We start from the raw sequence: 12,921 nt of genomic DNA on the forward strand, positions 1-12,921 counted from the left end.
GACATGCCCAGCCAGGCCGCCTTCCCCACTGGCCCAGGCCCTGCTCGCCTGCCCCTGGGAAGGAGATAATCCTGTGTTTGAAGCCCACTGATGTGGAACTGCCCCAGTGACCACTTCCATCTGTCCCTGCAGAAGCCTGCTGAGACTGTCTTCCTGCCCCGTGACATTGGTGCTCAGACCTGAGATTTCAGCAACAGTCCTCAGGAATCTGCTCCCTTCCTGCCGACTGCTGGTGTCCTCCCCCAGGCCACCACCATTTCTCACTGTGGCCCCCACTCTGGTCTCCTGCCCCTGCTCAGAGATCAGTGCAGACTTATGGAATGGATGAGCAGATGTCAGGCATGGTTAAAACACGCATGGACTTTGCTGTCCGGACCTGAAGTTGAAACTCACTCAGTCCCATCACTTAGCTGTGGGCATTTTTCCTCACTTGTCTGAGCCTCAGTTTCCTCACCCACAAATGGGGATGATAATGGCTGCTCGTGAGGTGGTTGTGAGGATGAAAAAGAATGTCTCTTCAAAGTGCCCGGCCATTACTAGTGTCCTGACCGTCCCCCTTTCCTCTCCACCTCCCAAGCCCCCTGCAGCATCTGGCCCTCCTTCCCCACGAATGGACACTGCTGCCCAAGGCTGCCTGACCGAGACCCTGGGGACCAGACCCTGGACTCACACGTGGCACATCCAGCCTCGTCCGCTCCGCTCTCACAGTCCTTCTCTCCATCGCAGCGCCACGAGGCTGGCACACACTTGTGGCTGGAGGGTCCACAGCTCAGCTTCTCTGCAGGACACACCTGCTTGGCTGCAGAGAGACACAAGTGCATGGCTTAGCCAAGGGGGACAAAGGGCATGGTGCCAGTGAGCCCTACTGCCTGACTCCAGCCACATGGCCTGAAGCCCTGGGAATCCACCAGGGCCTTCCTGTCTCAGTTTCTTCGTCTGAGAAGCTCCTCTGCCCTAAGGCTTTCTTATTCGTGTATTTGCTTTTGGCTGGGCTGGGTCTGTGTTGCTGTGTGCGGGCTCCTCTAGCTGTGGTGAGCGAGTCTGTCATGGCAGCGGCTGTTCCCGCTGTGGAGCACGGGCTCTAGGGGTGCGAGGGCGTCAGTCTTTGTGGCAGGAGGGCTCAATAGCTGTGGTTCTCAGGCTCTAGAGCATGGGCTCCATAGTTGTAGCACATGGGTTTAGCTGCTCTGCAGCAGGGAGAACCTTCCAGGACCAGGACTCGAGCCTGTGTCCCCTGCATTGCAAGGTAGATTCTTAACCACTGAACCACCAGGAAAGTCCTACCCCTAAAACGTTCTGAATCCTACAGTTGACCCTGTCACTGCCCTGCCTAACACCCTCTCATGGCCCCTGGTCTCTGGCCCTCAAGACCCTCTTCAGTTGAGCCAACCCCTGCACCTGCCTCACCAGCCTAACCTCCCAGCCTTCCCTTTAGGCTCCAGCAATATGGAGCCACCATGCCCTGCATGCACCTCTGCCATTTCCAGCTGTGTGCCCGTGGCAAGATACGCCCTGTTTGGGTCTCAGTTTGCCCTCCAGATCAGTGACTCTGTGATCCGAACCTGCAGATGGGAAGGGCTCACCACAGCCCCAACAGCTCCCTCCAAGCCTGCCTCCCCCCGTTAATGTGCCGAGCCTGCTGCTGAGAGCAGTCGCTGTGTGCCAGGGCCCAGCGGGACCACACAGCTATAATTACTGCAGCCGCAATCAGAGACTGACTCAATCAGGGGCCCGAAGCTCCAGGGCTGATTCTCAATTTGGAAGAAAGAATGAGAAGACTGATCCAGCCTGGGGATGGCTCTCGTCCTGAGCACCCCAGGACGACCCACGTGACAGACCCAGCCGAGGCAGAGACATCTCAGACCTCCATGCTGGCTTCCTCACCCTGCCTTCCAGGGTGTACACGGGCCGAACCCAGTGGTCTCTAGGATGTGCCAGGCGCAGTGCTAGACGCTTCCACTGTATCTTCATAGTACTCCAGCAAGTATAGGTTACACTGGGGCCTCCAGCATGAAGGTCGAGGGCACGGGCTCTGGGGCTTGGCGGCCTGGGTTCAGCTCAGTCACTTGTTGGCATCTCCCTTGGCCATCAATCCTTATCTCTGCGCCCATAAAGTGGGGATAATACTATTCCCAGTCCCAACGTACAACAACTACGTTAACGTCTGTAAAGCAATTAGAATGCCCAGCCAGTGCTCACTCATGATACCTACTATTATTCTCCGCACGTAGCAGCTGAGGACGTATCTATTTCCTCAGTGAGCATCCTGCTGTGGACCACACATGGCACCCAGTGCCAGGTCCTACTCAGTCCTGAAGACCCAGGATAGGGTGCAGTCAGCTGTGTCTCATGCCAGAGGCTGAGAACAGTCCACGGCATCCTGGAGGCAGTGGGTTACTGGTATCTTACCCTCAGTTCTTCTCTCTAATCTCAGACCAGTTTCCCCAACCTTTTGCTTCCATAGCTGGGATGAAAGCCCACAAGAGATGGAGAGAAGGACACAGATAAGATGAGTTGGGGGCAGGTGTCTGAGTCAAGACCCCAAGATACTACTACACCATGGGAAAGGAGTACCTTGTACCTCCCAACTGTGGACCCCAAAGTTATCCCTAGGAATACATTTCATAAATATGAGGCAACCTGTTGGGAATACAGGATTCAGGGGATTCATTTTACAGGAATTTCCCTTTACAAATACTGTCGGGCAGAGCCCTGGAAGCACTAACACTCAAACATCCTTTACACAGGCTTCCTTGGGAGGTGGCACAGGTGATGAGGGGCCTGGGAGTCAGGGGAGGGGCCCAGAGCACCTCCATCACCCACACACTGCAGGAACCAAGAAAGTACTTCCCGCTCTGGGCCCAGCTGAACACGAGGGGGCTGCAGCGACCAGCAATGTCCCAGATAAGGGGTGGGCTGGTGGGTGGTGGGTGCAGGTTCCTGGGCCCCAGCTCACACTAGACTGAATCCAGGCTTCCAGGGCAGAGCCCAGGCATGTTAGCAACTCTGCCCACCCCGGCTTGCCCTGGTGATTTTCAGCACCCCATTTGAGAAACCCTGGGTTACCATTCTGCAAATCCAAAAGATACAGGAGATTTCGTGTCTTTTAAATCCACTTCCAGAGAAGTGTTAGAGGAGGCGCTGTATGTCTGCAAGCCCCTGACACAGAGGGGACAGAGGGACGAGGCAGCATCTGTGCGCCAGGCCTCAGGAAACAGATGCTCACGGGGAGTTGTTAGGGAGCCGTGGTTACTGAGCACCTATTGTGGGGCAGGCTACTTCATGCTGAGTTGATATTTTCCCATGTCACCCTGACCCTCTCCCTGTCACATAAGCAGGCCCTGCAGGCTGTGAGTTGAAACTCCAGGAACACCATTCACAAAGACGATGTTATTAGGGGCACCCCTAGAACAGAGCAGACACTGGTCCTGCAGGTAAGCACTCCATTTTACAGCTAAGGAAACCAAAGCTCAGAGACCCGGACCAAAGCTCAGAGTAACTGGCCCCAAATGCACAGCAGTGAGAGTCAGAGTCGAGATTCCTTTGCCTAAACCCTGCCCTTTCCATCAAACCCCTCACTCTCCTGTGGGTAGGGTAGTGGCCCAATCATCATTGTTCAGTTGCTCAGTCATGTCCAAGTCTTTATGACACCATGGTCTGCAGCATGCCAGGCTTCCCTGTCCTTCACCATCTCCTGGAGTTTGTTCAAACTCATGTCCATTAAGTCAGTGATGCCATCCAACCATCTCATCCTCTGTCGTCCCCTCCTCCTCCAGCCTTCAATCTTTCCCAGTATCAGGGTCTTTTCCAATGAGTCAGCTCTTCACATCAGGTGGCCAAAGTATTGAAGCTTCAGCTTCAGCATCAGTCCTTCCAATGAATATTCAGGGTTGATTTCCCTTAGGATTGACTGGTTTGATCTCATCGCAATCCAAGGGACTCTCAAGAGTCTTCTCCAGCACCACAGGTCAAAGCATCAATTCTTCAGCATTCAGCCTTTTTTATGGTTCAACTCTCACATCCATACATGACATAGTGACCCAGAACCAACCCCAAACTCTCTGCTCAAAAGTCCAGGTGATTGAAACGGCCCTTGACCCATCTGTACCATCTCCGGGGGCCTGGTTCTGCATACCCCAGTGCAGCAGGCAGCTGCTTGAACTTTGAATGAATATTTATACAGTTAATTGCATAACCTTTCAGCAAGGACAATGATTAAACAATCCGTCTGCTTCCTTTCTTTATAATTAATAAGACATTTGCTGTGTCCCTAAATAGACAGCTCTAATTACAGGCTCTTGAGGATTCGGCAGTGCCTGACACCAGCCCTCCTACCCTCAAAGAGCCGAGGCACCTCCTTGGACTGTGGGGGACACAAGAGGCCTTGGAGGTCACACTGAGGAGCACCGGCTGGAGTGACAGGAGGTGGAGGTCCAGAGAGGGGAAGTGACCTGCCCGGGGTACTGGACGCTGGGCATGACAACCGCCGTCTCTCCCGGAACCTCGCTGTCTCTGTTGCGATGCAGCTCCTTCCCAAAGCAGGACCTGGACCTCGCCCTCTGGGCTCCTGGGTCAGACCTCTCACTGCCCAGCCCCGGAAGCTGGTCTGGGGGGTGTTGACGTGCAGCATCTCCTCAAGTGTGTGCGCTCAGTCGTGTCCAACTCTGAGACCCCATGGACTGTAGCCCACCAGACTCCTCTGTCCATGGGGTTCTCCAGGCAAGAGTACCAGACTGGACAGCCATCTCCCTCTCCAGGGGAATCTTCCTGACCCAGGGATCTGCGTCACTTGTGTCTCCTGCACTGCCATGCAGGTTCACTACCACCGCACCATCTCTTCATGAAGTGAAGGCTATTATCACCTTCATTTCACAGACGGGGAGAGTGAAGCCCAGAGAGCGTAAGTCGTTTGCTTAAAGTCTTGTGAAGAGCAGAGCTGCACATCTTCCCCAGGTCCTTCAACCCCAAACACTGTTAACTGATGGCACTTCACACTGCTTGGGGGGGAAAGTAGGCCCCTATGGTCTGGTGGTGACCCTGGAGAGGGTCACTGCAGGCAGGAGGCTCACTGGGCCTTGGCAAGTCTGCAAGATGGGAGGTGGCTGTCTAATGCCCACTTTCAGGATAACTGAAGCTAGAGGCCCCAGGCAGCATAGCCCGGGAGATAGAGCATGGGTTTGGAGTCAGACAGAGTATGGGTTTGGACTCCACATCAAATTTACTAACATGAAGGTCCTTCAACAAGTCACTTAACCTCTCTGCACCCTGGCTCCCCTCACCTGCACATGGGGTTACATCATCTCCCAGAGCTGATGGGTGGCTTATATGAAGAAACATGCAAATCCCTATACAGAACCCAGAGCAAACTTGGAACTCAGCAGACAGTTGTCCTTGTTTTATTTCATGAAATGCAAAGGGCTGGGAGGACCCAGGTCTCACCCCTGGGGATAGACATCACAGCTTATTAGAGTCCAGAGGGCCCTCCGTGATGCAGCCCCCACCATTGAACTGAACACTTCTCCTTCTCTCTCCATCTCTTTCCCTCTCCCGCTCTCTCTCTCTCAGAAACAGATGCCCCAGGGAATGCCTCTGGCTGGCTGTCCAAATATCTCCAGGTTCTCAGGGGCAGGAATGAGGAGCCCCACTTCCTCAGACATCAGGAATCCTCCAAGTCACCAAGGGCCTGCCACTGTACTCCAGAGTGGCTGCAGGCATTTAAAAATTCCCAAAGAATCTTGTCTTAGAAATCGAAATCCAACCATCCTTTCTCTAATTCAGAAGCTCACAAATTAATAAAGAGGGAAATGTCTGTTGACTGAAGGAAGGAAAGGGCCTAACGGCTTCTTATTGAGCAAGCACATCAGCAGAGCAGGTCACGGGAGGCGCAGGGCCAACAGCCTCCACTTAGGGACTGCCAGCTCCCAGAGGGCTCAGGCAGTGGTGACTGTGGGGTCCAGCTGCTGCCCAAGGAAGCATGGCATGGATGTTCCACTGCGCAGAAGGGGGCAGTCACACCAAGCTCCTTCTCACAGGGTCAGCTGGGTGGGCCCCTGACTTGCCGGATGAGCTCAGAAAATCTTTGATAGGAAGGTATGCTTGGTTAATCAGTGAGGTCCCCCTTCCAGATGGGAAGGCTCTAACATGCATGAATAAAACCTCATTTTCAATAAGCAGCACCCAGAATTGTAACTCACTCACCTTGAACCAGCTTCCCTACCCCCATGCCGCACACCTCCCAACAGATGCCTGAAGGTGGGTCACAAACATCTCCAATCAAGGGAGCTATAATTAGAGCTGAAATGCTACTTTCATTAGGCAAATGTCCGGGCGTTCCTGCTGTGATTCCTGGCTCAATGTGACAGCGACAGAATCCAGAACCAGAAGGAAAGAGATCTGGGAGGAACCCCAGCCAGTGAGATGCAGATTATATAGAGGGGAACACAGGAATGGGAACCTGCTCCCAAATCCCTCCCTACTCCACGCAAAGCGTCTTCACTTAGACTTCGAAGATCTTAAATCGGGGATAGGGCCTAACGTCAAAACATAATGATAAAAATCCCACTGCCATTTCCTCCATCATCGACACTGTGAGTGCACCTTTTTCATTTGGTCCTCACCACCCATGTAAGACAGGTACCACTGCCCCGTTTTGCAGATGAGTGAACTAAGGCTCAGGGAGATTGGGCAACTTGCCTGCGGTCTCACAGGTTAAAGGACCTGAACCCGAGTATATCAGACATCAAACCCACTACATTTGACTACTGCCTATAATCTTTCTTTGCAGGTGGGGAGGGGGCTCTATCCTAGAAGCTGGCACAGTCCCCAGGAACCTGGTAGGCTGTGGAGGTTGCTATGACAACGCCAATTAAATGGGCAGTGAATTGGCTGCTGGGTTCTCACTTGGTCAGGAGACTGTGAGCAAGCCTATTACCAGGTCCTGCTGCCCCCAATTCTGCCTGGCCCTCAAGGTCCTACACTGGCTGACCTTCTCCAGGCAGCCCTCCCCACACACAGGTCTTCTCACCTGTGACCAGTGTAACTGCACAGAAAGTGGGATCCTGGCCTTGTGCCCAGCTGGGTACAGGCAAGGGAGAAAAGGGCCTCAGACTCTTATGAGTCCAGGAGTCTTAGAATCATGGTCTCTGGAACTCTGGAATGTTACAGACTAGAGCAGAGAGGGGGCGGGAGAGCATGCAGGACTCACACAGCATCACTGGGAGAGCCCCCTGACTCCCAGGATGCAGAGAAGGGAGCTGGGAGCCCCGACTCCCATGGTGGCAGCTCCCACACAGTGCTCTGTCAAGCCCCAGAGAGACTTCAGAGCCTGCCTTTTGTCATGGAAGGCCGACCAGCCACGAACAACCTGTGTGTCTTAGAAGGAGGGCCCTCACCATCTCTAGGCTTCCAGTTACTCAACTACCTGATAACTGTGCTTTACAGCTGAGCCCAAAGAAGGCCTGGGGAAGCAGGGGGCGTGAGGCCAGAGACCCCCACCCCCACCCCCCTAGCCCAGCACAGCCCAGAAGATGGGAAGGCAGCAAGTGCTGGGAGGGGTGAGAGGCGGGAAGACAGAGAGAAACAGGCAGGATGAAGACAGAGGGCAAGGGGGAAGGGGAGGAGGGGGCAGGCAGCGAAGGGAGGCAGCCCAAGTGGAGGGCTGGGCAGGAGGGAGATGAAAAGGAGCACCATTGCAAACAGACAGAGATGTGGGGAGTTGCGGGAGCACAGTTCGTAGGCAGCAGGACAGACCCCAGTAATGACTGTGATGACGCTCCCTTCCCCTCCAGCCCCAGTGTCCAGGGTAACTGCAGGCACGGGGTCTGGATGGCTGAGCTGGCTGACTGCCAAGGCGGTCACAGCTCCCCTCCCCAAACACGCACTCCGGGCTGCACACGGCTCTGCCCTATGTTAGCTAGGCCGCCTTGGGCAAGCAGAGGAACCTGTCCCAGCCTCAGTTTCTTTCTCTCTAAACAGATCCACCCCTCGCCCAAGCTGGCCCTGAGAAGGAGTCACAAGTGGGCGTGGCTGGGCTTTGTTCCTCCGGAAGCGCAGGACAAAGCAGTGGGCTGCCCTCCCTCACCGTCCAGCACCTCCAGGAATGCATCGGGGTGCAGGGGCTGCTGGGTGGAGTGAGCGAAGGGCAGGGCCTGCGCTGTGGCTGGGAAGGCGAGGCAGCTGTGCAAGGAAACGAGGAGTCCCTTGTCTTGGGCAGGGGGGTGGCTCCTGCTCTCCCTTTCTCTCTCCTGTTCCCGGCTTCTCATGCGGAGACTGGTAGCTCTGTTGCTAGGAGACAAGGAAACCCAGTTATCACCAGCCACAGCCCTAGATAGGACGCTGGCCTCCATTGTCCCCACCTCTGCCTCTGGGGTGACTGTGACCCCTAAGGAAGATCCGGGGACGCTGACTAGCAGGTCCCCACCAGCCCTACCATCCTCCACGTGCTGCCCCTTTCCTGGCCTTTTGTCTCAGGCTCATTCTGCTGAAGCTCTGCCTCTGGGACCACTGGGTCCTTCCCTGCCCCCTTCTCTTCTCCTTTTTAATTTAACAAATGTCACGGAATGACCTGCCTGGTGTACGTTTGCTTTGAGGATTAGGGCTTGGAAAAGAAATCACAGAGAGACAAAGGCTGAGTGCGGGAGGCGGGCCTGGGGCTTGGCTTCGGCCCTCATCTTGCCCCTGTTGCCTGTCGCCATCTGGGCCGGGCTCCTAGGCTCCATCCGCCCAGAGCAGAGGACAGAGTCAGGGCCTTGAAGACCCCAGCTGGGTGGCCTTGGGCAAGTCACTCAACCTCTCTGAGCCTCAGCATCCACCTCTGCAAAAGTCAGAACGTTACAGTACCTGTCTCATGAGGCCACTATGGGAATCAGATGAATGAAAGTACAGACAGCGCTTCGCATACAGTGAATGCTAGATAAGTACCAACTGCCATTAGTGTTATTAGAATTATGATTAGACTCCTCAAAAAGAAAATACTAGTGGGGGAAACTGAGGGGAGGCCTGGAGCATGTGTGCTGGCTGCTTCTCACCATCAGGGTTCAAAGGGGCTGCTTTTAGCTCCTGGAACTCTAGGAGCAGGGCCTAACCTGCCAGGGAGCTGGGAGGAAAGCCCAGACACAGGTCACCAGACACCAATGACTCGAAGCTCCGGAGCTCATGAGTGCTCAGCACAAGGTGTGTATGGGGCTGTGCGAGACAGACCACCTCACCTGAGCCTCCAGCTTCCCCACCAGGAAGGCCTGGCAAGGAAACTGAGGCCCGGAGCCAGGCCCCACCCCCAGCCCAGGGGCAGGACTCACTGCACGTGGCCTCCGACTCGTCAGAGCCGTCTGGACAGTCCTCCTCGCCATCACACTTCCACCGCTCTCGGATGCAATGGCCGTCGTTACAGGTGAAGTCGCTGTCTGCACAGGTCTTCTTGGCTGCGGGGCAAGGAGAAGAGCATGAGGGGCCTGCTGGGCACAGGAGGCTTTTCCAGAACATACAGTCAGGTGGCTACAGGGCGACCAGAACATCCTCCGTCTGCAAACTGGACCATGTGACCTCCCACGGCTCCACGAGAGAAAGACTTATTCACTCCACACCAGGAGGAGACAGGCAGTCCCTGGCCCTGCTCTCCAGGTTCAACAAGGGTGACAGCATCCAACTCCCAAGGGACTGCCTCTTCCCATCACACCTCCTCTTCCCCACACAGTGGTTGCCTTGGCCCCTTCAGTCGGTTCCCCTTTACCTGCCTTTCCTCCTCCCCCCAGCCAGACTGAAGTCAAGGCCTCTTTTGCAAGCACCAGGGAGCTTATCATTTACGACAATAAATCACAAAAGTAAGTGATCACCTCGTGGCAAGATTAATGAGGTACGTTTTGTTCACAGTGAGGGAAAGAGACTCTAGACATCCAAATCAGTCTCTGTCCTGAAGGCCTTTACAGCCCAGAGGGAAGGCCTCCACATGGCGGGCTGGAATCCCAGCTCTGCCTCTTTCTATCTGTGTGACCTTGGGGATGTTACTGGACCTCTGAGCCTCTGTATTCTTATCTATGTGATGGGGAGAAAGACACAAAGGGCTCCGAGGAGAAGTAGCAAGAAGTTATAATGTATGAAGATAAGGCAACAGAGACCCTGGTACACAGCAGATGCTCAGTAAGCAGCAGCTATTGCTGTTTTTATGGTTCAAGTCTCAATTAGAAGCAAAGGAAGTGAGGTGTTCCACACTCTCACGGGGGATATACGTAACAGGCTGGGCTCTCACAGCTGGGAGCAGAACTGGGACCAACTCAGGGACCAACATGGTCTGCTTTTCTCCCTGTTCCTCCACTGGCCCGATGCTCCTCCAGTGTGGATATTACATTAGATTTGACACAGGACCCAACTCAGGGTAGATTTCAGTGGAGGCCATTGAACCCAAAGGTTTGAAACATGGCCGCTGCTCCCACACCTCCAGGCCAGGCTCCAGTTCTTCCCAGGAAGCGCCTTCCTAGCGACCAGCCTTGGGTTACGTAAATCCTCCCACAGGCCCTCTGGCCTCCTCTGGAGCCACAGGACTGCTCCCTCCCCCTGAGCAGCCCAACAAGGATTTGAGGACAGACACTAGGGCTCCTGAATCCATTCCATTTCTGCCTTCCTTTTCAATGAAATCTTTGCAGCGCATCTGCATTCTAGGCTGAGCTTTCACACTTTCCTTAGAAGAACATCTCTGCCTTTGCAGGGTGGGAAGAAACCAGAGGAATCAGAGTCTATCTACAGATGGGGGCCTGAGGCCTAGAGACAAAAAAGGGCTGGCCCAGGGAAACACACCACCACAGGGATCAGAACCAGCTCACTTGCCTCCCAATCCAGGACCCGGAAAGCCCTTCCTGAGCCCTGCACTGAGAACTCGACGTGGGTAATAGATACCAATGTTGTTGTTGTTCAGTTGCTAAGTCGTGTCTGGCTCTTTGTGACCCCTAAACTGCAGCATGGCGAGCTTCCCTGTCCTTCCCTTTCTCCCAGAATTTGCTCAGACATAACCACTGAGTCACCACCTTTTGGCAAATCACAGCCTATGACACATCAGAGAGTAAGCAGTTATGAGCCATGGCACCTGGACATTTCCAGAGTGCTCCCTTCACAGGAAGCTCTGCATCCAAAAGAGAAACATCTATTCCCGTGCTTTCTTTTTCCTGTTCTAACATTCTCCAAGTGCATCCCATGTGCCAGGCTCTGTGCTTAACACTTTACCAGGAAACCCCACGACAAAAGGCCTGTTGTGGCCCTCACTTGACACGTGGGGAAGTTCAGTCCCAGGGTGTTAAGCTACACACTCAAGGTCACAGCTCGGGGGCAGCAGATGTCACAATTTGACCTCACTGTCAGACAACCTTCTCCCCCACCAGGGCTCTCCAAACAAAGTGCCCAGTGGCATCAGATATGGAGCAAAAGATCTGGAGTAGATAGGGAAGTCCATGGAAGCTCCAACTCAGTGCTCGGTGAGCGTGTATCTGCGCCCTGAGCACACGGATTGGGAATCAGCCCGGCCTGTGAGTGCAAGCGCACAACCAGCAGACCCCAGGAGAGAAGGACCAGGCTGACCACGAAGGTGATGGAGGGGCTCCATTGCTGGGCCCGGGCCAGCCAGATGCTCACCAAGGACCCTCTCCTCCCTGGCATTCTGAGAGTGAGCTTGGCCTCCCACAGTGTGCCAAGTCCTGGTGGGCCCCAAGCAAGGAGGCCAGAGCAGCCGCAGGCACCATCACAGTCCTGAGGGTGGGAAATGGCAGCCTCAGGGTGCATGTCCTATGCGGTGTTTGAGGGAACTGATTCATTCACTGTCATGACCGGTTTGAACATTTTCTGCCCTGGCACCTCTCACTCAATATCCCAGTGACGACTTACAGCTATCCTGACAGCTGTTGTTAATCCCGTTTTGCAGAAGAGGAAATTGAGGCTCCAGAGGTAGACGTGGTAGGTGGCAGAAGTGGGATTTCAATCCCATGTGGCAGCTGCCAAAGCTTGGGCTCTCTGTGCTAAGTCCCTTAGCCGCCACGGTATTATCAGGCTAAGAATGAGGACCCCAGCGAGGCAGATGCAGCGGGACTAGGTCCCAGGGGCAGCAGGACAAGGCAATGTGGAAGATCAACCATAGCCCAGAGACACCTACACTGAAGGGCTCCCCTGGAATGTGCAGCAAACCTGGGCCTCGACGGCCTGTGCTCGGCTAACGCGCCACCCTGGGGAAACTGAGGCAGCATGGTCAGTTTCATGCTGGGAACTGGACTAATCTACCTGGGCAGGCCCTGTCTGAAGTGTAACCACATGGAAGGATTTGGAAGCAGAGCTGTCTAAATCCTGGCACAGCCACCTCCTCTCTGGATGATGCTGGGCAAGCTCCTTCCCTCTCTGGCAAGTGGCGAGGGTGGCTCCCCCAGGAAGCACTGCCACAAGGGCAGAAGGCAAAAAGGGATCTGAGCGAGCATCCTCATGTCGGGCGGATCAGTGTAGGGCTACATCACCCCTGCCAGGAGATGAGGGCTCAGCAGCCTTGTGAGGCTGTCAGAGCAAGCCAGGCCAGCCCCTACTCTCCTGGCCTTGGCAGCCTTGGCTCCAGCTCCCAGGGTGATTCCCAAGCTGGGCTCAGGGCCATAGTTCTCTATTTCCAGGGATTTATGTCCCTCTGTGCCAGTTGCCCCTTGGACAATGCCCACCTCTGTGAATCCCTGTCCTCCACGGCCCAGGAATGGTACACAGTCATCCAGGGTCTGCGACATCATAATCTGGTGCCATGGCAACAGATGGGCTGCCACAAAGGACTCGGGATTCCAAAGGGCAGTGGGGAGGGGCCAACCCCATGGCAGGGTGGGAGAGAGTGGGAAATCCAGGACAAAGGAAGTGAGAGCTGCTTTATAACAAGAACGCAGACCAAGGAAAGTGTCAGGCTGCTCACGGTTGATG

The 12,921-nt window shown here is 54.8% G+C and overlaps 1 protein-coding gene across 22 annotated transcripts in view; it reads right to left on the minus strand.

Moving 5' to 3' along the window:
- The window catches only part of LRP8 (LDL receptor related protein 8), an 81,550-nt gene that overhangs the window by 37,133 nt on the left and 31,496 nt on the right, over window positions 1-12,921 (minus strand). For all 22 annotated transcript variants that reach the window (XM_060409450.1, XM_060409451.1, XM_027970419.3 and 19 more), the window contains exons 3-4: window positions 9,297-9,419; window positions 671-799 (exon numbers count right to left, since the gene is read on the minus strand). In XM_060409450.1, coding sequence (XP_060265433.1) covers window positions 671-799; window positions 9,297-9,419 — 252 coding nt within the window. The remainder of the gene's footprint in view (window positions 1-670; window positions 800-9,296; window positions 9,420-12,921) is intronic.

Source organism: Ovis aries, chromosome 1, assembly GCF_016772045.2.
Source record: "Ovis aries strain OAR_USU_Benz2616 breed Rambouillet chromosome 1, ARS-UI_Ramb_v3.0, whole genome shotgun sequence".
NCBI lineage: Eukaryota > Metazoa > Chordata > Mammalia > Artiodactyla > Bovidae > Ovis > Ovis aries.